This window comes from Equus quagga, chromosome 7 (assembly GCF_021613505.1).
Source record: "Equus quagga isolate Etosha38 chromosome 7, UCLA_HA_Equagga_1.0, whole genome shotgun sequence".
NCBI lineage: Eukaryota > Metazoa > Chordata > Mammalia > Perissodactyla > Equidae > Equus > Equus quagga.
In genome coordinates this window covers 83,082,018-83,109,878 of record NC_060273.1, presented here as the reverse complement: position 1 = coordinate 83,109,878, position 27,861 = coordinate 83,082,018, and the positions used below count along the sequence as shown (strand labels likewise).

Below are 27,861 nucleotides of genomic sequence, written 5' to 3'. Positions count from 1 at the left end.
TGGGATGGCTGCCACAGGATGGAGTGCCAAGCGGTGCCATGTCTGCACCCGGGATCCCAACTGGTGAACCCTGGGCCACCAAAGCTGAACGTGTGCACTTAACCGCTGCACCACCGGGCTGGCCCCTAGGCCTTTGTCCTTAAACAAAGGTTCCTTGGAATCCTTGTACAAAGGGAAAGTTCTATCATCTTCATAATTTCAAAGTCCAAGAAGTTTCTAATAAGCAAAACGAAAATTACAATCGGATGATAAAAATGGAACTCGACACTGGAGTTTTTCAAAGACCAGGTTAGCATTTTATTTTTCTCTTCCTGACACTCAAATTCATAGGGGGTGAAAAGAATATAGAACATAATCAAAACAACATACAAACACAATTCAAGAACATTTAACCATCTACTGTAGCTGTTCTTTGTAAAATACATAAAAGTAAACAGAAACATCTTTATATAAATTATGCTTAACAATCTGTATACACCGTAAAACAACTGTTAAAATTCACACTAAAATGCTAGTGCAAGCAGTGGTATACAAAAGTGCAAACAAGGTTAGTGATGAAAAACTTATCATCGACTTACCACTTCAACATACCGTGCAGTCAGCCAAATACTGAAAGCCTCACCGCGGAGAACACTTTGATCAGTTTCAACGTAACGTGACTACATTCACCCCGACTGCCCCGCCTCAGCCTGGCGACTGATTGCGAGTTCCGGTTAGGAGCAGCACCAGGGAATGCAACCCACGTGTAGCTGGCCGTTCTGATGTGAATCTTTACACGTGATAATGAAAACAATTCCAACTTGCATGTCAAAAACTGTAGAACTGTCACTCTCCCCCTTTATCACAAAATATTTAAGACTAAAATTAAATCTAATCCTTCCCCCATTCAAAATGCATACTCAAGAAGAATTCATGCATTCCAGTGCAGCTTTTCCAAAAATAATTCTGCGTGAAATCACTCAAAAGCCCTTCCCATTTCTGCCCTAAAAATCTATTTGGGGCGGGCGGCACTCCGGAAACAAAGTTTACTTCAGGTAAGTTTGCTTCCGTTACTTTGATTACTTTGGATTCTATTTAAAAGTGTGCTTAAAGCCCTGAACCATCAATCAGTGGTATTAAATATATTAGCTACTGAACGTTCCAAATTATGAGGACAAAAATTAGTTGGTTCAGAACTGCATCTTCACCAGACTGTCGATTTTCTTCATCCTCAGGGATCTTTTTACCCAAGTGCAGGGTTGGGGGCGTGAAGGAGGATGGTTGCAGGGTTCAGGAGTGGAAACGTGGCTGTGACAAAATCCCAATCACACAGAGGTGCAGGCCCTATTCCTAGAGCTTGTTCTCCCCCCCCCCCCCCCCCCACCCCCGATTAAACAGCACTAATTTACATTTCAAAAGGACAATGATGGAAATGACCAGAAGCATCAACATGTAGCTTTGAGAATTTAGTCCTTAACTGAAGATACACTGTTTTCTGAACTTAAAAGTTTATAGAAAATCTTTAATTTCCTATTAATTTTGCATTAAGAAATTTATATTTGTTAATCTCTATTCATGCTTTCTTCGATATTTTTTGAAGCTTCACCAACTTTTACATATGTTTAAAATGATCCAAATAATATACTCTAAATAAAATGAAAACAACATATTTTGAGAGACTTCCCTTTATATTAGCTATTCTCAGTGTACTCTGGTCAAAATTTATTCAGCAATAAATCTTTGCAAACTTTAGTCATGTAAGTGACTAACAGACTGAAATGCCACAGTGAGTCATACACCAAATACAGTTTCAGAAAATGTAAACCTTTCTCCTGAAACTCTCAAATCCTGCCAACTAGAAGTATACTGTTTTTAATGATGGAACTTGTAAAAATGCTGGGTTTTGAATGTAGTTCATCAAATCATTTTGCAGAGGCAAGAAATGCTATTACAACAGCTATTACCTGATTTTAAAGATTTACAAGTAGTTTATGTGCTGGAGAGCACTACAGAGAAGTGTGAGATAGTTGAAAATTAAGGAAAAGAAACAAGGTTCTGCTTATATGTTATAAACCACAGTAAAATTGTATACGTACACAGGCACACAAAACTAAAATTTAGATCTATGCAGGCAATATCTGAATTCATAGCTCTTTGGCACTCAAAGATACTGGATCAACTAAGCCAATGGTGAGAAGATTTTTTTCATATATTTTAGGAAATGTCTATGCCCCAATTTTTAAAAATGTAATTCCATTCCATTCTAAAAGTTCACTGCGATAAACTGGAATCTATCAATTTAACCAGTTACCCAAAAGTATAATTAATAGCAGTCATTTAAACAGGTGTGGGGTTAAGAATCTCTTTAAAAATATGAAAGTGGGCTGAGACTTTATATTTTTATAGAGTTCTGGACTTACTTAAGATTTTAAAACATCTTTTGAACAGTGCCTGATTTATATGGAATCCAATCTTAGTATGTATACAACAGTGTTACCAACTACATTTTCACACCTTACAGTGGGTGGTACAAAATTAACCTATGTCTCCAATACTTCCATTTATCTACGAAATACTCCACAGGTGCACACACTTGCACAGGCACATACAGAGTACGTATGTTGTCCCCATTGTTTCTTATTGTACTCTTAATGTGCTTCTCTTGAAGGGGAGCGACTCAATGTATCAGGAGCTCTCAAAGCTGGATGGTAAGCCCAATGGCTGAGGAACTTTGCAGGCCCATCTCCCTGGAACTGGGAAGAAAGCCAGCTGCTGCTAAGAGCAGCTTCATTTCTAGAGGTTTGGGCCATGAGAATCTTACATCATTGGGAAAACATCCTCAGTTTAGCTGTGGTCCACAAAGTGACTGTTTCTTTGATCCCAGTGTCAGAACTAGAATGAGAATCCTGGACTGAGATATTTTGTACCAGAAAGCACTTTTGTCCTCTAGAAAAACCAGCAAGCTTTTCCTCTTATACCAATTTATGACACAAATAATTAACGTCTCAAGTATCACAATAGATACTAGGAAATACCCGAAGAAAGGCATGTCCCTGCAGGTACTGAAGAGAGATGCCATCGAAGAGAGGCAGTCCTTTCAATAAGGCTTAGTTCTGCTTAGTCAGAGCATGAGAAGCGAGTGCTTTAAACATATCTGGCAGAAGAAACCAACAGGCTGAAATGGCATTTCCTACTTTTCCCATGGTGCTACTGATGTTTCTAAACAAGGAAGAAGCTCTTTTATTTTGGTTTAGAAGGAAGAAGAAAGTGAAATAGAATAGCCAAATTACTCCAACCAACGGTCATGTTAGGAAATGAACCTTGTCGGTTTAGCTAACTGGTCATTCTTCCAGTTATATTCCTCAATCCTTACCTGACTCATGTGTTACATTACTGATGACAGAAAGGACTACAGTAACTCCGATTTGGACAACAGCTAGAAAAAACAGTCATTTTGATATTAAAATTATTTTTTATAGAATTGGAGCAATCTATTCTCAATAGAATTAGTTAAATATACTATAAAATCTTGGCTTATAACCAAGACAGAAATCTTAAGCTTGAGAGTCCTTAAAATATATATTTGGCACTTATCTTTCATCTAATTTTAGTATAATTATGGGAATCTCAGACAAATGGGAAAAAAGAACTCAATTTCTTGGGAAATTAAAATGCTTTAAAAAGCTAACTAAAATTTTAATAGCAAGTCTATCAATGAGGTCTGTGCATATTATCACATGGCAAGCATTATATCTAAAAACAAAACCCTCTGTGCTGTCAAGTAGGAGCTAGCTGAGAGCAACTAAGAAAAAAGACAAGTAAATGCAAGCATTCATTTTCTTTTTACCAAGAAATAAAATATGCCAAAGAATGCAAAAGAGCTATAGGACAGAAGCAGAATCCCCTATTTCAGTGACAACTGAAGCAGAACAGGCTTTCTCTTTCCTAAAATATGCAGGCCTGCACAATGAAACTGCAGAAAGTGCACAAGATCCTACTTGTCACTTGCCCTGGGCAGTACCATGAAGTATAGCGACTGGAGAGTACCTCTAATGTGGGCAGACTGGTGCCTGTCACTGCTCCTGGTGAAGAGGCACAAATACCAAACCGGGCACCAGGAAGACTGGGACACTTCAGAATTAGACAACTGGAAAGGAGCTATAGAGCCTATCAAACCAAAAGTCAACCTTGGGTTGTACCAGAGAAGATGCTTTTCCTCAGAAGGTCAATCCGACAGGGACTAGGACATGGACCCCATCAGCACTGGTAATGGTAGTGTTACTGATAAAAACACACATGATTCAGAGATAAATGTGGACTAGGGTGCAACCAAATACAATCTGTCTCCTAGTAAACACGAAAGTCTCTAGGGACTTAACATTATCCTAAATATTCTGAAGCAATCTCCTTTCCCAACAACTGCTTCATATGTATAATATAAATACTCAAAATTTCAGAGTATACTAGCTAGACACATGAAAATGAAACATTTGCCCAACAAGGATGCCAAACATAGGGTTTATTTTATTGCATGACGTTTGCATAAGAAAAAATATTATTGAAAACTGTAAGGCATCATGCAATCATCAATAAGCTAATTATTAACTGTACACTTAAGATAGATGGACATATAATCTAAAATTTAAAAACTAGTTCCAAAAAAGTACATAAAAAATTTAACATGATGAGCTGTTAAATATGGTTATATTTGTAGTTTCATGTTGTTAAAAAGTGCTTCAAATGTACCGCTGGAAAGTTGCTCTTTATAAATGGTACTGGGGATAATGTCAGATTATAAACTGTAAAAACTAATTATTTTTATGGAATTAGAAAGCTAACATTGTGATATTCAAACTTGAATCAGTTTTCAATTCTCACTCAAATTAAGTTGATATAATATTAATAACCTAAAAAACATCTGTTTTCTAACCAACAAAAGTCTATTGAATTCAAGTTATCCATATTGAGCGGTCAAATCTCTGAGTAGGCCTGCATGGTGAGGCCTGGAACCCATGCAGGCTGCTGTTAATCAATGTACTGTGCCATCCAGCGGAAGCCTTCTCCGTAACCTTGTCTTTTGAGCACACTGCACATGAAAACTTCTAAAGGTCGGGCATTCAGTTCTTTCAGAGATACACTGCCCTAGGAGAGAAGACAGACATTATGTTGGATGACCTCTTTAGGAAATAAAGGCTCCACTCCCTAGTAGAATTGCTGTTTATTCATCTTAGAACAAAGGGTGACTCTCACAAAGCCATGGCTGTTCGGCATCCAAGCCCCCTAAATGCACAGGAAGCCTCCTTCTCTCGCTCCACTTTAGGACAAGGTATAGACTTAGTGAGAAAGAGGTGACCCTGTGAGGCACAAGAATGAAAATAATCTTTGACTTAGAAAAATTCAAGTTACCCAAACTGGTTTCACTAATACTAAAGACAAACATTCTCTGAGTAGGTTTATGACTAAACAAGGCATTTCCTAAAATTAACGTGGAGTTGACTTATTAAAAAAGAAGACACAGGGGCCGGCCTGGTGGTGTAGTTGTTAAGTTCACTCGCTCCGCTTCAGCGGCCCAGGGTTCGCAGGTTTGGATCCTGGGCACAGACGCAGCACTGCTCATCAAGCCAGCTGTGATGGCATCCCACATAAAATAGGGGAAGATTGGCACAGATGTTAGCTCAGGGCGAATATTCCTCAAGCAAAAAGAGGAAGATTGGTGGCAGATATTAGCTCAGCTCAATTTTCCTCACAAAAAAAAAAGAAGACACAGAAAAGAGACCAAAGTCTACATTGTCTAACATAAGAGTCTCCTTCTATAGGCTGCAATATTTCTCTACCCTGAGAGAGTATATGTAAACCAAAGAAATTTTATTTGTAAACTCTGGAATTTTTCAAAACTAAGGTTCTCCCCTCAAACAAATCCTACTAAAAATGAATAAAAAATAATGTCTTAAAGCTTATTATAAAGTATATGTTCAGAAAAACCCAAAACACTCCTGTGCCCAAGTTTACATTTTATTTTTTTTCCTCTGGTGAACTCAGGGACTAAAAACTGAACTGGGGGCCTAAACACACCACTGAAACATTCAAGTATGTTATTTGGTGGCTAATTCTGAATATTTATGATAAATCAAACTTTGAAAGCTTTCACGTAGTTTCCCATAAGCATGAGCTTTGACATTTTTGTTATCACCAAGAAAAGGTCTCATTCAGCGGTAGAAAGAAAACAAATGAGGGAATTAAAAAGACCCAGCACAGTGGCACCGTGGTTAAGTGTGCACGTTCCAATTTGTGGGCCCGGGGTTCGCCAGTTTAGATCCCCGGTACGGACACGGCACCACTTGGCAAGCCATGCTGTGGTAGGCATCCCACATATAAAGTAGAGGAAGATGGGCACGAATGTTAGCTCAGGGCCAGTCTTCCTCAGTAAACAGAGGAGGATTGGCAGCAGTTAGCTCAGGGCTAATCTTCATGACAAAAAAAAAAAAAAAGACAAATGTATAAATGTCAGTTTTTAAGAAAAAGATATAACAATAATGGGCTTGCGTAGCTGGACAATAGTAACTTAAGAAGACATTTGGTTGTACACCTGAAACTAATATGTCAATTATACTTTAATTTAAAAAAAAGAAGACAGACTGTACAAACTGGACTTATTAATAAGCATGGTTACTGTTAGGGGTAGTGTTAGAATAAACTATTTCAGAAGATAAAAATAAACAAAATAAACTGACATTTGCACTGTTGACTGAAATATTCACACAAAATAATAATTTCAAAAATAATTTTACCTTTCCTGTTGTCTGACCATATAAGCCAAACATCTCTCGTAATCTCTCTTCACTGATGGCTTCAGGTCTGTCGATCTTATTTCCAAGAATCAGTATAGGCACATTAGCAATGGTTTCATCTGTCATTAGTGACTGAAAAAAAAAAATCAAAACAAAACAAAAGACAAGATGTTGGTATGAAACCATCTCAAGGGCTCATTTTGACAAGATACCAAGTAGGTATCAAGGACTCTATCACATCACGTCAGTTTTGCCAACTTTCTTTGGCAAAGTCTTCCTGCATTTTAAAGTGAGCTCAATGAAGCCAAAAGCTCAGTTCTTCTGTCTCCCTAAGGCTCCTTCTGTAAATGCCCACTCTGTGAGTCAGTGAGGTGCAGTAACTGGAGCCAACACCCTGAAGGTGGGCAGACTTGGTTTCATTTCTAGTACTGCTGCTTCCAAGTTATGAGATCTTGGGCAAATAAGCCTCACTGAAGTTCAGAGAGAATTTGGAATAGTAGCACCTACCTTATGGAGTTGATTTGAGAATTAAATGAGGTAAAATCCACACTGCCTGACACAAAGTAGGAACTCAAGAATTCCCTGACCCTGTTCCATGACCAGAGAACCTACCTGAACTTTTCCGCATGAACAAGTATTTGTTTGCCTGCTCTGGGCAGAGGCATGGTCAGGTCAACCTTCAGTCAAATCATGGATCTGCTTTCTCTGCAGCCCCAGATCTAGTATTGGCCTTGCCCTTTGCTCTTGAGCCCCTTTAGGAAGCATCTGACCTGGGAGGGGGAGGGGAGGTAGCTACACATGGCCCTGCTCGCTCCTGGAAGTAGGGACAAAGATGGCATGTTATACCATTTCCAGGTTCTGGCCGTCTCCTGAAGAAGCTGGCATCCTAGGATGACTAGGGACTCAAAACCAAGTCACTCTAGGAATGTAGCAGACATACAATATACCACAAGGGCATACTGCACAGAGTGAGCTCGTCTTCAGGAAGGAAGACTGTGTTAGTACTTCCTCAAGAGCTACAATTACTCCAAGTTACTCCCTCTGCATTTGAAGGAGAGTAATCACTGAGCTCCACAAACTGCCAGGAGTCACATCAGAGCCTGCAGAAAAGCTGCACTCTGATACCTAGATCTCCAACCCATTTCCTCAGGCTTACTAGAGTGATTCAACTATGTTTAGTTTTAATTATTTAACTTACATCAAGTTCTTCTTTTGATTCTAACAGCCTTTCATGGTCTGCACAATCCACCAGAAATACAATGCCATTGATAGCAGGAAGGTAGTTTTTCCACACTCTTCGAGCTAACAAAAACAATCAGGAGTTAGATTTTATTTGCTGGTCAAATCTAGCAGATGGTTTGATGGAAGAGTCTAACAAGATATTACATGTAATCATCCCTTAGCTGCTGCTTCTTCACTATATACTCAAGTTAACCTTTAACTCAGTGTTGCCCAAAGTCTTTCTAGAAGACCAAAGAAGAAATTTCAGGCTTTCCTTGATTGTGGGCAAGTCAAATACCTGACTCTGCCCCAATTTTCCCATGTTAGAAGTAGAATTAGTACTGCTACCAATGGACAATGATGAACATTAAGTTCATCGGAGGATTGCTATTTTTTATACGCAGTATTCATTCTTTGACATTTCTAGTTTATCAGTTTTTTGCCAGTGATAAATTTGGAGTCAGCGACAGAAAGAAATTAGTATCGAGTACAGACTTAAGTTAAAATAATAAAAGCAAACTGTTCTACTCATAACAGAAATTAACTAAAGTCTAGGAAACCGTTGGGGTAATTTTGTCCATGACATTCTTTTTTAGAAGAGAAGACAGTTTTTGGGCTACCCTGGGGAAAATAACTTTATTCTCTGACTTCAGTTTTATGATATATTTTAAAAACAATATAGAAATGAAGTCTCAGACAAACTCCATTAGACTTCAATTCTCTCTAATCATTATATTCCAGAAATTACTTTCTGTATGTTTCAAACAATTATTATATGTGTCATGTGTTTACACTAGCCACAACTACTTAAAATCTTTCCAACTATTTGTCATATGAGGTTTTTTTTTTAATTGAGTTAATGATAGGTTACAATCTTGTGAAATTTCAGTTGTACATTAATGTTTGTCATTCTTGTTGTAGGTGCACCACTTCACCCTTTGTGCCCACCCCCGACCCCACCTTTCCCCTGGTAGCCACTAATCTGTTCTCTTAGTCCACATTTTTAAATTCCTCTGTCATATGAGGTTTTTAGTATGTTCACTAACTCTGTAATATTCATTATTTATGAATTACTATGGCTGGGTACTGCCAAGTCCTTTTGGGGATATGAAAAATGACCAGGATTTTAGTCCCAGGAAGTTTAGCAGAGGAGATAAACCAGTCTTTCCAAACTTGTAGACATGTACACAAATGCTCTAAGCGCTATGGAAGTACAGTTGCGAGCACTCCCAGTGGGGTACGGCTTCTCAGGGGAGGTAGTAGCACTTAAACTGGGCCCTGAAGGTGGGATGGGTATGGCACGAGCAAAAGCACAGAGGTGAGAGAACACCAAGAGGGTCTGGTCTGGTTGGAGTAGAGAATGAGAAGGGCAGTAGTGGGAACTCAAGACTTGAAGAGTAAACTGGGACGAGATCACACAGATTCCGAATGCTAGATCAATGAGTTTGGCCTCTATTTTCTAGGTAATGAGTTAGCCACTGAAAGTTTTTTATACATAGCAATAACATATTCATAACATGTTTATGACTACATGTGAAAGGTAGATTGGAGCAGAGAGAGAATGAAGGCTAAATTTTACTCGTATGCTTTACTACCAAAAGCAATATTCAGACTTAAATTGACCAGAAATATCATGAGAATCACTCTTTGCTTTTAAAGCATTTATAAAGGGGCAATCATTCCTAAATTTTAGGTCTACTCTGACGTTCCTTGAATAGAATGAGATTTCATGCACTGGAACATAATGGTCACATTTTTGTTAAGTTAAAATGAAACAAAGTGGCTATAAGAATAATAGAATCTTACCTTGAACATGTCCACCCAGATCAAAAGTTGTAAAGGTCATGCCAGCAATGGTTAGTTCTTCTGAAGCTAAATAATAATACAAAATATTTTTACAACATGAAAATCGGAAATCCACTCATGGCATATATTGCTACTTAATGTTTGATTTACTTTAATTACAACTAAGGGCAAATCAAACATTGAAGAAATGATAAAAGAATTCTTTGTTGTACTTAGATATACTCCAATTCATATTGACAATGTAGACAAGCAATGGTAATATTCAATTCTAGCATTTATTACCTGCCACAAACCCAACACTTATTTTCTGTATTTCTCCTGCTGAAAATGGTAATCTATTCAGACAATTATTTACTGTGAATTCAAGTGACTGCTCCAGCATAATAATTTTTCCTGTAATTCATCTTAAATGATACAGGTGAAATTTCAATTTTCTCTCATGGCTGTCCTATTTCTCAGGTAACAGTCTTTAATGACAAATACAATTATAATAAAAAAATTTGGCAATTATTTCTTCAAACGTATTTTCTGCTCCCTCCCTTCCCCCGTTCTGGGACTTCAATTATAGGTTTGCTAGATTGCTTGATGTTGTCGAACAAATAACTGAGGCTCTGTTCATTTTTTTTTCAGTCATTTTTCTCTCTATGCTTCATTTTACACAGTTTCTATTGTGTTGACTTGAGTTCACTGGTCTTTCCTTCTGCAGCACTGTCTAATTTGCTGTTAATATCAGACAGTGTATGTTTCATTTCTAAAAGTTCCATTTGGTTCTGTCTTAAAGATATCTTTCATTTCTCTCCTCATTATGTTTTCCATTTTAAATCCCTGAGCATATTATAACAGTTGTTTTAACATCCTTATCTGTTAATTTCATCACCTTTGCCACTTCTGGGTCTGTTTCCACTGACTGATTTTTCTCCTGATTATGGATCACACTTTCCTGCTTCTTTGCACATCTAGTAATTTTTGACTGGATGCTAGATTTTATATTCTTTTAAAGAATGTTGGACCTTGTTTTGGTAGGCAGTTAAACTGCTTGCAGATCAATTTTTAAGTTTTGTTAGGGCAGATCTTAGCCTTTACTTTGGGGCTACTTTAGTGCCATTACCAATGAATGATCCTTTTGGAGTCTCTACCTGTGCCCTGTGTATTAACCAGGTCTCTCCATTCTGGCCGGCGGGAACAGGAATGATTCCCACTCCTATGTGAGCTCTGGGAATTAACTAGCTATCAGCTCCACTACAATTGTTCTTTCTCGAGAAATTGTTCTTTGACTGGCCATGTAGAGTTTTACCCTGTGCATGCACAGATTGGTATTCGGCCATGAAAATTTCTGAAGGTCTTTCTCTGCAGAGCTTCTTCGTCTTTGGTACTCTGCCCAGTAAACTCTAGTCACCTCAGACTCCCCAAATTCTGTTCTCCATCTCTTCAACTCAGCAAGCTACTGGGCTATGTTTGGGTTTCCTCTCCCTGCACCATGATAGAAAAACTATCTCCTGTGATAAAGCTTAAATAAAGAAGGGTTTGTTTTCCTTCTCTCAGGAATCATAGTCCTGTGCTAGCTATTGGTCAATACCTGAAAACAGTTGTAGTATATATTTGCTCAGTTTTCTAGTCATTTACAGTAGGAAGCTAATTCCTGACTCTGTTATTCCCTCATGGCCAAAAGCATAAGCCCCCTGCAATTACAATGAAAACTTCAGTATAACTGTTAACTATTCAGTATAACTGCTGATGCCCCAGAGTAGCTTATCTTGTTAAAAAACTGTATGTAGGGGGCCCATTGGTGGCGTAGTGGTTAAGTTCATGCGCTATGCTTCAGCAGCTTGGGGTTTGCAGGCTCAGATCCTGGGCGCAGACCTACACACTGCTCATCAAGTCATGCCGAGGTGGCATCCCACATACAAAAAATAGAGGAAGACTGGCATAGATGTTAGCTCAGGGCCAATCTTCCTCACCCCCTAAAAATTAAATAAATTAATTTTTAAAAAATGTGGCCACCATGGTAACAGTTAAAAGAATTTTAAAATTCTGTGTGTAGACTGACAGCTGAATGAATAATTAATACAATTTGTGTCAAAAGTGTGCTCCTTTCCATAAGGAAAAGAGAATACTTAGACGTGGCTGACAGACTACCTCCATGGTTACAATCCCCAATACACTCTTTGCTTTATATAAGAAGTCTCAGTTTGATTAAAATTAAGAACACTGTTAACACGTCAGGAAGTTCTCTCTTGCCCCTTCCCAGTCACTCCCGACCACCATTCCCAGAAGCAACCACTGATCTGAATTCTATCACCACAGGTTAGTTTTGCCTGTTCTAGAATTTCATGTAAGTAGTATCATACAACATGTAATTTTTTTGTGACCACCTTCTTCCATGCAGTATGATATGCATCAGCTTGTATCAGTAGCTTATTCCTCTTTCTTGTTGAGTAGAATTCCATTGTGTATCCATTCTTTTTTTGATGGACATCTGAGCTGTTTCATTTTTGGCTATTACAAATAAAGGTGGTATAAACATTCTTGTACAATGATTTTAGTGAACAAACGTTATCATTTCTCCTAGATAAATACCTAGCAGTGGAACTGCCAGACAATAGGGTAGATATGTGTTATCTTTTTCACACATGTTTTTGATTAATTGTCGAATATAAGTTGAAATGAATATGAGCTGCAGGAAGGTTATGACAACACCTGTTTTGTGCCACTGCTTTTAGTCCTAGTACTTAAACAATGTCTAACATAAAGTAGGTGCTCAATAAGTATTTGCCGAATAACTAAAAGAGAGCAACATCAAAAAATTAAAAATAACTTACACCTAATACAAGACCACTCTGTAATCTCTTCTAATTCTGCTCTTTTTGCAATTTTAAATACTCAATTTCACCATGATCAATTTTTTTAACAGTATTGTTCTTGTATCAGAAACTTATTTGCCAAGCCCCACTCTCTTCTCGTAATATAAAAAAGATTTATCAATTTTATCAAATTTCCCTTTTCCAATTTCACTCACTAACAAGTTTACAGAGAAAATGGTACTTTGTTTTGTTCCTACCTTGTTCTTTGAATATTTACTGAACTAAATGACTATCATATTATCTACTTTTTTTGTCCAGTTCTCAATTTTATACTCATTATTAAGGCCACCCTTATTATTTCATAATTAATCTGTGGATTAATCTGTCTTTAAAATCTGTGTCTACTTGATTTTCTTTTCTTTCTTTTTTTTTTTTGAGGAAGATTAGCCCTGAGCTAACATCTGCTGCCAATCCTCCTCTTTTTTCTGAGGAAGACTGACCCTGAGCTAACATCCGTGCCCATCTTCCTCCACTTTACATGTGGGACGCCTACCACAGCATGGCTTGCCAAGCGGTGCCATGTCCGCACCCGGGATCCAAACCGGCGAACTCTGGGCTGATGCAGAACGTGCGCACTTAACCACTGCACCACCGGGTGGCCCCTGATTTTCTTTTCAACAGTAAAAGTAAGGTCATAGATATTTATAAATTAGGCTTCTGTTTCTTTTTTTTTTTAATTTATTTTATCTAATTTTATTTTTTTAATTTTTTTTTTTTTAAGATTTTATTTTTCCTTTTTCTCCCCAAAGCCCCCCGGTACATAGTTGTGTATTTTCAGTTGTGAGTCCTTCTAGTTGTGGCATGTGGGACGCCACCTCAGCGTGGCCTGATGAGCGGTGCCTTGTCTGCGCCCAGGATTCGAACTGGCAAAACCCTGGGCCGCAGAAGCAGAGCTCGCAAACTTAACCACTCAGCCAGGCAGCCAGCCCCAGGCTTCTGTTTCTAATAATTTTGTCATTTTAACACTTACTTTCTCAAACAGTATCTCTTATATAACCTTATACACAGGATGACATGTATTAAGTGATTTACAGAGTCATTATTAATGTCTTTAGGTGGTCTTTTTTAAAGAAAGCACAGTAAATTATTTTTACAATTGTTTTAAAATTTTCTATAAATGTATCAGTACATGACCTGTTTTTTAGGATAATTCTATGGTCTTTATATTAGATATTGTTGAGGATGTTAAGACTAGAAAAATAAATGGTTAGTAAGTTGAGAGTTACCAGTAAAGTGTAAGACTATAATCTGTCCCCTGAATAATGATTAAAATGGCACAGTTTTAAAATTTGAAACAAATTCAGATTATGTAAACAAGGTAACAGTGACTATAGCTTAAGTAATATCTTGTTGGATAGACCTCAATCACGTCATAATCCCTGAGACAATAACTTTTAAATTCCTCTAGCTGGAGAAGGGGGTGCTAACTGGTAAGAATATATAAGTACTATTTCAAGATCTAAATATACTTCCTGGGAGTTGGGTCACCTATTATTTACTATACTATTTTAAGAACAGGTCAAATCACTTGATCATAATTTATCCCACAAAAAACAAAAAAACTCTTGGTTAGTGCCAACAAATAGGTTATCAGTTGATAAAGTAACAGATTTTATGGGGGAATCTACTTACTGGGATGTAATGTCGGGACATGTTGTCCAAGTCTGTCATCTTTTAGCATGTGTAGCAATGTTGTTTTTCCTGCATTATCCAATCCAAGAAATACCAATTTACCAGTTTTCTTATATAATCCTGCAGAGTAAGAGCCATCATTAGTCAAAGTGCTATCTGACACAGATTATCCAAAAAAATGACTTTAAATAAAAGTATAATATAATACTCAGTTTATTTAGATAATTTTTCCTAATTACTCTAGATTTCTATTAATCTTTTAAACTTTTAAGATTTTATAAATTGGCCTGAATAAGCTTGGATTTCTAGTCTATTTTTAAGTTTTGAAGAGCTATTTTAAATATATCATGATTTGGGAATTCAAATTATAAAAGTATAAAATGCCTCTATTCATTATAGAAGTAAACTCTGCCCTAATCAATAAATCTGTGTTACCTAAATTTATCTGCAATGCCAAAATGCCAATTCCCTTGACAACTTAGGGGTAAATGAATAACTGTGTCTCCTACTAGAGAAACATTCATAAAATATTTGATTTCATGTATTTATGAAGCTAGACCAAAAGAAAAATTAAAGAGATTTCTCATGGATGAAAATAAATTAAGTATTTTTGACAAAAACTACATGAGCTTTTTCAGTAAAAAAGTTTAGTTCATTGTCAAATTTCCCTGAGAATAAGGTTAAACTATTCACAGGATTGCATAAAACTAAGCAAAAACAAAGAAAAAAACCAAGCACATAATTTTAGATATTTCAACCAAGCAAAGATAAAGTGAAAATTGATAGAAAAAGAAAGCATTGACCAATTTATAGTAGACTGGCATTTAACTGCAAAATTCCACATTGAGTTTTATTTATTTTTTAAAGACTTTTTTTAGAGTAGTTTTAGGTTTACAACAAAATTGAGAGGAAAGTACAGAGATTTCCCATATGACCCTTGTCCCCACACATATATAACCTAGACCCTTATCAACATCACTCACTAAAATGGTACATTTTTAACCAAGGATGAATCTACATTGACACATCATAACCACCCAAAGTTTACCTTAGGGTTCACTCTCGGTGTTGTACATTCTGTGTTTGGACAAAAGTATAATGATATATCATCCATCATTATAATATCATACAGAGTATTTCCTTTGCCCTAAAAATCCTCTGTGCTCTGCCTAGTCATCCCATTCCATCCCCACTGCCTGGCAACCACTGATCTTTTTATTGTCTCCCTATTTTTGTCTTTTCTAGAATGTCATATAGTTGGAATGACACAGTATGTAGCCTTTTCAGACTGGCTTCTTTCACTTAGTAATATGCCTTTAAGTTTCCTCCATGTCTTTTCATGGCTTGATAGCTCTTTTGTTTTTTAGTGCTGAATAACATTTCATTGTCTAGATGTAGCACAGTTTATTTATCCATTCATCTACTGAAGGACATCTTGATTGCTTCCAAGTTTTGGCAGTTATAAATAAAGGTGCTATAAGCATCTGTGTGCAGGTTTTTATGTAGATATGAGTTTTCAACTTCTTTAGGTAAATACTAAGGAGCATGATTGCTGGTTTTTATGGAAAAGAGTATGTTTAGTTTTGTAAGAAACCATCAAACTGTCTTCCAAAGTGGCTGTACCATTCTGCACTCCCACCAGCAATGAATGAGAGTTCTTGTTGCTCCATGTCCTCATCAGGATTTGATGCTGTCAGTGTCTGGATTTTGGACATTCTAATAGATGTGTAGTGGTATGGAACTTTATTTTTCATGTGTCTAACTGTCTAACTCCCATGGAATTACATGATGACAGGGGACATAGTAGCAGCTCAAAAAATATTTACTCAATCAATAAATGAACTTTTAAAGACATTAGGCAATTATAGATTCAGGCCATCCATTTTCTAAGTTCATGACAAAAAAATACCTAGTTGTTTATCCACATTTATGTTTAAGAAGTAAATTGTTTGAAGTTCTAATCTTTTGATCACTTACTAACCAACAATTCGGATCCTAAGGGGAAGACTGTCCATGGCTACTTGAGCTAGGATACTAGATTTCTCCTTTAATTATGAATTCCAACTAATAATTTAACTATTTCTATTTCTTTTTTGTTAAGGATTTAATTTTTTTCCTTTTTTTTCCCAAAGCCCCCCAGTACATAGTTGTATATTCTTCGTTGTGGGTCCTTCTAGTTGTGGCATGTGGGACGCTGCCTCAGCGTGGTTTGATGAGCAGTGCCATGTCCGCGCCCAGGATTCGAACCAACGAAACACTGGGCCGCCTGCAGCGGAGCGTGCAAACTTAACCACTCGGCCATGGGACCAGCCCCTACTATTTCTATTTCTTAAAAGGTTTCTGTATAGATTGTTTCTAAACAATGCAATCATTCTTACCACACCAACTTTTAACGTATCTGTTTTTTTTTTCTCCCCAAATACCCCCAGTACATAGTTGTATATTTTAGTTGTGGGTCCCTCTAGTTGTAGCATGTGGGATGCTGCCTCAACATGGCCTGATGAGCGGTGCCATGTCCACTGAAGTGGAGTGTGTGAACTCAACCACTCGGCCACAGGGCTGGCAGCTACACCAACTTTTAAATGGTAAAAGTACATTGGCTAAGATTCCAAAAGGGAACACCTAGAACACAAACCTTATTCTTTAAAACGGGTTGGACTAAATTCTTATTTTGCAGTAGGTACTGTTAAGCATCAGTATACATTATTTCATTTAATCCTCAAAATAACTCTCTGAAGTAGGCATTATTAGCCTCTTTTTTTACAGTGGGGAAATGAAGGCTCAGAGTTAACTTGCTTAAATGCTAAAGTCAGATCTGAGATTTGAACTCACAGCTTTGGTTTGTTTCCATTTCTCTACATTGCCTCCTAATGTTTGCCCTATTAACCTTCTTGCTCCTGATTATGATGCAATCTTTTGCCTTTTCAATATAATTCAGACTAGATTCATTATTCTATAAACTGAGATATAGATTCCAACCAGTTACAACACCAAATCCCAGTATAATAAAGTTTAAAACCCCTATTTCTGACCCAGTTGTTGCAAATATGTGTTAACATATTTCAGTGTGATAAAAAGATTTAAGAATTCTCTTGGAGGGCCAGCCCGGTGGCTCAGCAGTTAAGTGCACACGTTACGCTTTGGCGGCCCGGGGTTCGCCAGTTCGGATCCCGGGTGTGGACATGGCACCACTTCCAAGCCATACTGTGGTAGGCATCCCACATATAAAGTGGAGGAAGATGGGCACGGATGTTAGCTCAGGGCCAGTCTTCCTCAGCAAAAAGAGGAGGATTGGCAGTGGATGTTAGCTCAGGGCTAATCTTCCTCAAAAAAAAAAAAAAAAAGAATTCTCTTGGAGGTAGTATAGAGAGATCTGACATTTGACCTGTAGTAGAGTGACAGTATAAAATGTGAGAAATTTAGTTTTTTTAAAAAAACCCTTGGTTTTTAAAAATTTGTAAATATTGAGGTTCAACTAAGTTTGATCTCACATTGTTGTTCTCTTCATACATAGTGGTCAAACAAAATTCATTTCCGTGGTTAAGATTATGTTGCGGAGGAAGAAACAGCTATAGGAGATCCCATTCTGTAAGTACAATGGTGGCCAGTTTGGGACCATGTTGACCACTCTGTAATTACATGAAATGCTTCTCTTTCTGCCAGTTCACAAGACAATGATTAGAGAGAGACTAAACTTAGGACAAGATTTGAAAATAGGAGACCAGAAATATTTTCATTAATTATTACAATAATAAAATTGTGTGTATCCCAACATGGAAGTTAATCAAAAGCTTGTCTCATTGAAAAATGTGACAAGTTAAAGGTGTCAATTAAAGAATAAGAAGCTAAGATTTTTCCTATCTTTAAAATCTATAAGGAGAGGAAAACACTAGTCAGAATTACCAAGTAAATAAATCTCATTTAGCAGATCATAAACTGTCATTCATGATATACAAGGCACTTTATGGACCGTGCATTTTTATAATAACAAAAATAATGCATTAGATTTCTGTTAGGATTAAATGAGATAAAGCTTGTAAAGTACTTAGGTAAACTGGCTAATAAATGGTAGCTATTCCTATTAATAATATTCCTACCAACAACTTTGAGAGGTAGGAATTATTGTTATTTCACCGATAAGGAAACTATAGCTAAGGAGGAGAAAGTAATTTGCCCAAGATTACATAATTTCTAAGGGACAAAATGAGTAACTGAACATGTTCGTATGATTTCAAAGTTCTCAGTAACTAATGGGTTACATATAAAGAGGTTCTAGACAAATAAGCACTTTCATATAAATCAGATAAAATGGGATAACAATAGAGAATAAAAGGCCAACATTACCTAAAAACTGTAGGACACTGCTGAAACCACTGTAGATCCAGTCAAATATGAAGGACATATCCAAATCTTACAGGGTCTGGAAAAAAAGCATTTTGAATTTAGTAGTTAGCATTAAACACCAACAATGTTAAACGCCAACTCTGAGTAAATAATCCTACAACTTAAGATAAAGAGTTAAACATTTTTATCCAAGCTGGTTTAAAGTGATCTATACTGATGCATAAAAAACAAAATGCCATTAAAATATCAAGTAGAAACCATTTTTTGCCCATCAAAGTAGCAAACGTGCAAAAGAACTGTAACAGCCAGGACTAGAAAAGATATGGTAAAAGAAGCACTGTTAGTGGCAACATAAATTGGTACAAATCTTTTTCAAAACCAATTTGGCAAAAATCAATCTGTTGATATCATCTGACCCAGAATTCTACTTTTAGAAATTGTCCTAAATATAGAAAAGATGTGCATCAGGGCCAGCTCTGGTGGCCTAGTGGTTAAGTTTGGTGCGCTCTGCTTCAGTGGCCTGGGTTCAGTTCCAGGGTGTGGACCTATACTGCTATTAGCAGCCATGGTGTGCTAGTGGCCCACATACTAGAAAAAAGGAGGAAGACTGGCACAGATGTTAGCTCAGGGTGAATCTTCTTCAGCAAAAAAAAAAAAAAGAGAGAGAGAGAGAGAAAAAAGAAAGGAAAAAAAGATGTGCATCAAATTGTTACATAAGAAAAATTTATTTGGAAATAATTTAATTCAACAATAAGTTAAATAAATTATAATAAGTGGCCTGTGGAATATTTATCAAAACTTTGGAGGCAGGGAGAAAGAACGGGGGGAAGAAGAAAGGAAGTTTATGATAATGAAGTAAGTTTCCAAGTCAGATCATACCTATGTGGAGTAAAAACTCTTTTTCTACGTCTTTTGGTTTTTTTGTAGCAGTTGGTACCAGGTGGTAAATTTCTGGGTTATTTTTCTGCATTTTTCCAATTTTAATCATGTTACTGAATGCTAAAAAAATTTTTCTTAAGTTATAGTAGGAAATACAGAGTATAGTTCAATTCAGCATTTATTTCATACATGCTTGATAAACTAATAGGGCCAATATGGAAAATAAGAGGAAAAGAAAGCCTCTTGAGAAAAGAAAGAACACATATACAAAAATATACTTTCAGGTCACCAAAGTTCATTTTCTAGAGCTGAACAAAAGAACTTAGGCGCAAAACTTGGCCTAAATCCAAAAAGTTTGAAGGGTTGTGCTATCTTTGACGTTCCTTAGGCAAAGTATGACAAACAACACTGCTTTCTTTAACCACCTCACTACAGTGGGCTGCCAACCATGACACAGATGGGTCCACCAAACTCAGAATTCCTAGAGGATAAGGTGTTAAGAGACCTTATCACCCTGAGAGTGAGAGACAGAGAAAGGAGACAGCCTACCTCTAGCAAATTAAGAATAGTTTCATGTGTCAGTATTACAAGAATGAGAACGACAACAGCAACATATATATATATACATGTAAGTATCCAATATCTTAGAACTTCTTATTTTACTCAAGTTGAAAATTACACCTTCTACTATTATCACTCTAGGTCATGTCAAAATTGAAACTTATAGTCAGAGAAAACATATAAAAGCGGCTTATCTTTTCTGAAGATTTTTAGGTAGATGTTTTTCAGAAAGAATCATAATTTTCACTGTAGAAAATCAAATAAAGCAGTGGTGTGTTATTTTATTCAATTCAATACATGTTTACTGAGCCCATATTATGCTCAAGGTCCTGAGCTAGACACCATGGAGAATACAAATATTGATGATAAACATGGCTCTTTCTCTCAAAAAGGTTATAGTCTTGAGTGGTGAGTTAGCTACACAAATGTGATTTTCCTGAAAAATGCTAAAACTGAATAGGATATTATCTAGGATGGTAATGACTTACCCTTTAGAGTTTCAAATTTATACAAAGAAGAAAATGCCATATTGTAAATCACAAGCTACTAGAGGATTAATGATCATAAGAACATAAAAATAGAATAATAGAAAAAAATAATGCAACAGTGAGAGGTAACAGTATGCTCACAAATGCACTTTATATTATGTATTTAAAAAAAACCAAAACAGTCCTGCTCGTCTCTTTATCCACAGTCCTATTTCCATAGTTCTACAGAGGCAACAAGGTGCAGCTATGGAAAGGTTTCTTGGATGATGTTTAGTCTGAATCTTGAAGATCAACGAAAGGTTTGCTAAAAGGTTGCGAAGGGTATACCATGTGCAGAGGTGAAAACTGAATGGATACAACAAATAGTCAGGTATTGTGAGATGATATGAGTGGGGCTAGGGGACTGCAAGCAGAGTACAAAGCAATAGGTGCTCATTAGTGGGGCAGGAGCCAGAGTGATAAACAAATCTGAGACGACATTTAGGCATCTGGTCTTCATGCTTAGTACCTACATTGTATGGACATTAAGAAACAATACTGAGGGCCAGCCCCGGTGTCCTAGCAGTTAAGTTTGGTGTGCTCTGCTTTGGTGGCTTGGGTTTGGTTCCTGGGTGTGGACCTACACTGCTCTGTCAGCAGCCATGCTGTGCTGGTGGCCCACATACTAAAAACTAGAGGAAGACTGGCATGGATGTTAGCTCAGGGCAAATCTTCCTCAGCAAAAAAAAAGAAATAATACTGAATCAGTTTTTCAATTTAATAAAACAAAGCAAAACAAACAAAAAAATAGCAGCTACCACTTATTGAACCCCTATGAGCATTATGGTCTAGAGGTTAAGAGTGAAGCCAGGACTTTACCATTTACTATCTACCTTCGGCAAGTTACTTTACTTTCCTCATCCATAAAATGGACATAATAGTAGCTACCCGAGATGGTTGTTGTGAAGATTAAACAAATTGCTACACACAAAACACTTAGTACCTGGCTAGTAAACACTCAATGTTAACTGCTGGTATTATTATTTCTTCACAGAACTAGGCACTTTACATATATCACCACCAAACATCCCAACACTCTTTATTATATATTATTGTTCCCATTTCACAGATGAAACTGAAGTTATAATAACTAAAACTCAACTATTAGTGACTGGTACATCTCTGTTTCAAACCTGGGTCTTTCTGACTTCCATGTCTATGCCCTTTCCTTTATATTGCAGTGGCTCTCTACAGCTTTATAACAAATAGTTATAAAGGCTTTAATTTGTTTAACTGATTACATACCAGCTCACGACTCTGATATGTAATTCTTTCCTCTTCCTCACACCACATGTCCAGCTATTCCTCAATTCTATCAATTTCTGTGGTGAGGTCTCAAGCTTTCTTTGATTCCCACAGGAGCCACCTAGTCAAGAACCTATATCACCTTCCTAAACCACCATCTTAATCTCAAAATTTGTTTCTACCCAGCTGTACATGTCCTCCAGAGAGGCTTCATCAAAACATCACCTCAGATTTGACTTGGTGCATAGTCGGGGTGACTATAACTCCCAGTTTGCTGCAGACAGTCTCAGCAAAGTTATCTCAGTGTAATTATTAATGTGTAGTGCTTCCCTTCACTCTCAAAGGGTCCTGATTTAGATGTTAAGTTATGTGGCCACCATATACCTGTGGATGGAGAACCACCAGAGGTTTTGGGCTGAGAAATGATTCAGTCAAACTCCTAGTCTAGTATTCCAGAACTTCCACTATCTACCTCTTAGCTACCTTTCCAAGCTCAATGCATATTACTTCCCAACTTGTAGCATTCCCTAGGTGGAAGTAAATTGCTTACCATTCACTGCTGGTGAACTGTACTTTACCACCTTAAAACCTCTGCCCATTCTCCTTCCCAACATCAGAATGCTTTCTCACCATCTCTGCCTAAAGTCCTCCTGCTTCAAGTACCAGCCCAATGCTATGGAAGAAATGAGTTCTCACTTGAGATCACCTTTAAAGGACAGATAGGTGTGAAAGAACCAATGGAACCTAGGAAGGATTGAACTAGAAGAGATGGTGGCAAAAGTGGAAAGGAAAGAAGTTAGTCCCATCAAATACAGCTTCAGAGATGTCACAGCTGGCTTTGGTGACAAGGAGACAATTGTTGAGAGCATGAGCAACCTGCAGTGGAATGGTAGTACAGGAGAGCCAGTACTTAAAGCACATCAGAGCCTATCTCCACGTCACAAGTTTCTTCTGCAAAATCTCCCCGGGTGTTGTAAAGACCAAATGAGATAAAATGCACAAACTAAGTATTTAACACCTGGTTGCTGTTATTTTGAGGAGTGGGATAGGAGGTTAATAGGTAGAGGCAGTGAGAAGAGATTCCTCCTTCAAAAAATGCGAAATGGAATGAGGGAAATGAGATTTTCTTTTTAAGGAAGGATGAGGCTTGAGTATGTTGATAAACTGAAGGGAAGGAGCTAGTGGAAAGGGAGAGATTAAAGATGAGAAAGAGAAGAAAGGAATTAACCAAAAGGGACAAAGTTTCAAGATGAGCGTGGGCTGAGAGCACATCTCTTCCTTCAATATTAGGAGGAAGGTGGGGCCGGCCCGGTGGTGCAGCAGTTAAGTGCGCACCTTCCGTTTCAGCGGCCAAGGGTTTGCCAGTTTGGATCCCGGTGCGGACATGGCACCGCTTGGCACACCATGCTGTGGTAGGTGTCCCACACATAAAGTAGAGGAAGATGGGCATGGATGTTAGCTCAGGGCCAGTCTTCCTCAGCAAAAAGAGGAGGATTGGCAGCAGTTAGCTCAGGGCTAATCTTCCTCAAGAAGAAAAAAAAAAGATTAGGAGGAAGGAGGGCCAGGAAATGTATAGCAGAGGTGGCAGGAATCTGATCCCCAAAAGTGAAGAAAGGGTGTAGAGAAATTCTGAGGAGCAGAGTAAGGATTTGAATAGCTACTGCAGGGAAACGATCAAGTTAAAAGATTATTAAAAAGAGCCAAGTGCTCTGCTGAAGTTGAAAAACATTCACAGTAATGCCAGTGTGCACTGATTTCCAATCTCCTCCTCCTCCCCCATGCTCATCACCAAGCAATGCTCAGCTTTAGAGAACACGGACTGAATCGGGATAAAGGACTTCCAGAACAGGAACTGAAAAAAGACAAAAGGAACAGGAATTTTGGAGTACTAGTGAGAGAGGCTGAAGTGATCTGATCAGAAGTTCAGGCTAAGTGGATAACGGTATAAAGGCAGGTGGTGGACGGGGATGGGGCAGGGATCAAAGGTGGGCTTCTCATAGAATAGAACTGGGAAAATAAGGGGAAAATCTTTAGTCAAAAAGCAAGTGTAGATGTAGTAAAAGGGTGAGAGAAGTGAAAAGTGGGCCAGAATTGTGCCAGCAAAGTGGGGGAGAGTGTGGGCTTCAAGAATTCAAAGAGAACCAGGTCTGGGCAGCGGCAAGCTCCACGGCCTGGCTCTGGCATAGACAGCTGAAGAGAACTAGAGGTGAAAGATATGGGAAGCCAGGCTACAGGGTATACTGCCCACAATGACAGGCAGCAGAATCACCTAGAAGAACGGAGGGGATTGCTATAGAAAGCAAGACTGAATCAAGTGGCAAAGTTCTCACTCAAGATGACTGTTGGCAGGTGATGGAGGGTAGAATGAGGTAAGTCTTAAAGGAAAAAGGATTTTTCACATAAGATGTGCTGTTTTGCCAATTTGCTGTTGTAAAATTTGTCCCAAGAGAAACAATCTAATAACACATATGGGGAAACTCTGCTTTAGAAGATAATGAGATATTTATCTTTCTATAAAGTCATGGTTTCTGAGAACTTTAAAACAAGCTGGGAGTCATTAGTCATTTTAAAGCAGAGGTAAAAATGCCCAACGAAGAATAAAAGTTACTTAGCCACAAACAGATACCTAAGCCCTGAGAACAGATTACGCAACACCATGAACACACTATTAAGACATGTGAAGAGCAAAGGTCAAGAAGAAGGAAACATATACACGTCAGCAGATTTATTTATTGCATGAATACCAAACAGGAAAAGTCCCCATGGAGATTAGAAAAGTGATCTACTCAAGTAACATGAAAATCAGTGCAAAGGGTGTAATGGAATAGAACCTCTCATATTACAAATAACTTCTTAAAGCTTCATCGCATTAAACTTATAAGGATGACTCCATTTATATGAAATGTCCAGAACAGGCAAATCCTTAGAATACGTAGATTAGTGGTTGCCAGACAGGGAGGGGAAGGGGAAATGAGGAGCAACTGCTAATGGGTACTGGGTTTCTTTTTCAGGTGATAAAAATGTTCTGCACTTAGATAGTGGTGATGGTTGCACAATATTGTGAACACACTAAAAACACCGAATTGTATACTTTACAAGGGTAAATTTTATGGTATGTGAACTCTCTCTCAATAAAGCTATTATAAAAAAATTAAAGAAAGCCAATTTTAAACATTTGCATGGCCTTTTAATATTTACAACTAATTTATATAAGTAAACAGAACCATTTAGGTACGAACTTTTAAAAAAAATACACATAAGGAAAAATATGCAGAAGATGACAAGATACAAATATTCTAAAAAGTAGAGCTGGGAGAAAATAAAAGCTAGACTTAATAGTCTAAAGAGATAAATACAACATCAGAGGATTATAGAATCAATACATTAATAACTTTGGGAAGCAAAGGATGGGAGAGCTACAGTGAAACGGAGTACCTGTCTTTTTTTTTAGAATAAAAAAAAATCTGGATTTAATATGCATTGTTTGAAATATTACTATTTCATTCTGGGAAAGCCAATTGTTCTGAGCCCCAGTTTTCTCCTACATACAATGAGAATATCATCTGCCTTCCAGAGTTATAAGAATGATTAAATATGAAAACGTACCTGAAAATACTTTGAATATTACACATTATAAGGTGGGATTAACTCACTCAGACTAAAGTAATTGAAATTCAAAGCACAAAACTTTAAATATCAATTTTCAAGTTTACCTCAATATTAACTTTTAATACAAAAAAGTTTTTACTGAAAATTCTGATTTTACTTTAAATATTAACAGCATTGTCTTTGACTGTCACCAGAAAAGGCACTAGAAAGGTTTCCTTCAACTCCAGGTAAAGAAATTTCACTAAAAGGGATTAATCATAATTTTCTACCCAATTGTGTCAGGTTTATGATTAAAACGTGTACATATTCCCTAAGATCAGTATACTATCTGTAAGCTAATTTAGGAGTTATGCAAACCTCTCTCTCAAATTCAAATAATACTAGGAATATAAAGAAGGCCAAACTCTGCTCAACCATATTTTGTAGAATTGTAGCAAGGCCTGTGCATTACTAAGGATGGACAATAACAATGTTGAATATCTCAAGACAATGCTGCTTTATAAATATTGTCTGCCCAAATTGTTAGATTTTCTTTCGATAGTCTTTAAAGGTTTGAAACAGTTTTCTATTAACTCAAGAAAACATTTTTGGATTGAATGTATAGCAATCATAATAATGGAAATAGATCTTTTGGTTCACGTAACCAACAAAAAGTATATACTCAAGTTTCCTTTAGGGAAAAGTGACGATTGCAAGAAGGTTAAATCTGTGACAAACATCAATTGGATTTTTTTTAAGAGTGAGAAAAGGAAAAAAAAATCCTCTACATTATGAAAAAAGTTGTTTGTGAGTCTGAGTAGTGAATCTGCCTATATTGAATTAAGAAAATGAAAATCGACATAAGCAATGACAAATTCAATCCTTAAAATACTTTTAATTGAAGTTGTCCTAAATACACAAGGAAGAGAAACTTTTTCCACACTGTGATTTTAAAATTATTTGCTTAGTAATGTTTTGCAGAGAAATAATTTAAATGAGTTTCAGCCAAGTGTACTTAAAGGAGAGGGTGGAGAAATAATGAATCATTACTACGGCATTCTGAACTATAACCTTCAAATGATGCGGCAGTGATTTTCATTTCTGATGGCCTAATCTTTTGTCTCAATTCTCGCTTGAAGTGCAAGGAAAGGAAAGTTAAAATGTACCTTATTTCAACTGCTAATCTTCATGATTACCGACAACGCTTCTCTAACATTTCTAAAATAAAGGCAACACCTTCCTTTTCTGCAAATACAAAAAATGCCTATGAACTATAATCTTAAATTTTTAAAAGTTCAAAATATTTTGGTAAGGAATGCAAATCCACTAAAATATTAGATATACACATTACTTTGATATATCAGCACCACCAACTATTGACAAATTGTAAATCTTCCTTTATTCCTCATCTGTAAAACAGAGATGATGCTACTGCCTTCCTTAGCTGACTGTTGAGCGAATAGCTAGGGTCTTACACATAGTAGACGGTAAATGTTGCTTTCTTTTTCTTTCGTTGCTTCAATGTGACTTACTCTTAACTGATACTTTAACACTGAACATATGACATTCTTCAGCGTAAGACACGTGGTAATACAAAGCTTGATATAAGAACATGCAAATAATATTAGGTTTAATTTTTCAAGTTAAAAGGACTTCACCTCATTTTGCCCAACGTACCAAATACCTTAAATTCCTGACGAATTTGGTTCTTTCGGCCAACGATGTCAGAGTTTTAGCTGTCGTTAGAACAAATTTCTATCTTGTTGGAAAATCTCGGAATAACTTATAAATCATTACAGTTTTCCCCCAATAATGTATTTTTTTCCCACTCAGCTGGGCTATGGCAAAACGTTAACCACTACTAGTAAAGAAGCTCGGTTTGCCCCCACACCAACTGGAAGAGCTGAAATCAACACGCCGCGTCACAGCCTCCTGAGCTGTCAACCATCTCTGCCGCCTTCACCTTACCAGGTGAGGAAACTGAGGCCGAGGGGAAGAGAGGGCTTGCCTGCAGTTTAGAGTCATCTCGTTCTTTCTGAAACAACTCACCGTTTGACAGCAGCGGTGTCCTGCCGGGAGAACCGCCAGAGCGACCCCAGCGGAGCAGGACAGGAAATCGTCCTTCCCCGCACCTCCTGATTCCGGGGCGGAAAACAGGCGCCCCTTTCTCTCGCCCAGCTACAGGCAGGGGCCCCGAGCGGGCCCAGGCCCGAAAAGTGCTCCTTCCCCGGGGTCCACAGCTGCTGCCCGTCGCTTCCCCCGGGAGGACAGGCCGCCACTCACCTGGGACTGGAGAAAACCTAATTCCTTCCTTGCCGTCGGCCTTCACCTTCCGACACTACACTGCAACCCACGATGGCCGCCGGGGCCCTATCCCGCATCAGCCTCTTCCGGGCCGGAGAGTGCTTTACTCCCGGCGGTCCGCTGGGC

The 27,861-nt window shown here is 37.6% G+C and overlaps 1 protein-coding gene across 2 annotated transcripts; it reads right to left on the bottom strand.

Moving 5' to 3' along the window:
• Window positions 1–272: 272 nt before the first annotated feature.
• Window positions 273–27,861, bottom strand: SAR1B (secretion associated Ras related GTPase 1B). 2 transcript variants are annotated; one of them, XM_046666515.1, is made up of 7 exons: window positions 27,715–27,861; window positions 18,632–18,707; window positions 14,288–14,407; window positions 9,795–9,860; window positions 7,966–8,069; window positions 6,768–6,899; window positions 273–5,121 (listed from the first exon to the last, which is right to left on the bottom strand). In XM_046666515.1, the coding sequence occupies exons 2-7, from the start codon at window positions 18,687–18,689 to the stop codon at window positions 5,005–5,007; spliced, it is 597 nt and encodes a 198-aa protein (XP_046522471.1). In that variant the 5' UTR covers window positions 18,690–18,707; window positions 27,715–27,861; the 3' UTR covers window positions 273–5,004. The 2 variants fall into 2 exon arrangements, with proteins under 2 accessions (XP_046522471.1, XP_046522472.1); XM_046666516.1 differs by lacking the exon at window positions 27,715–27,861 and adding an exon at window positions 27,481–27,559.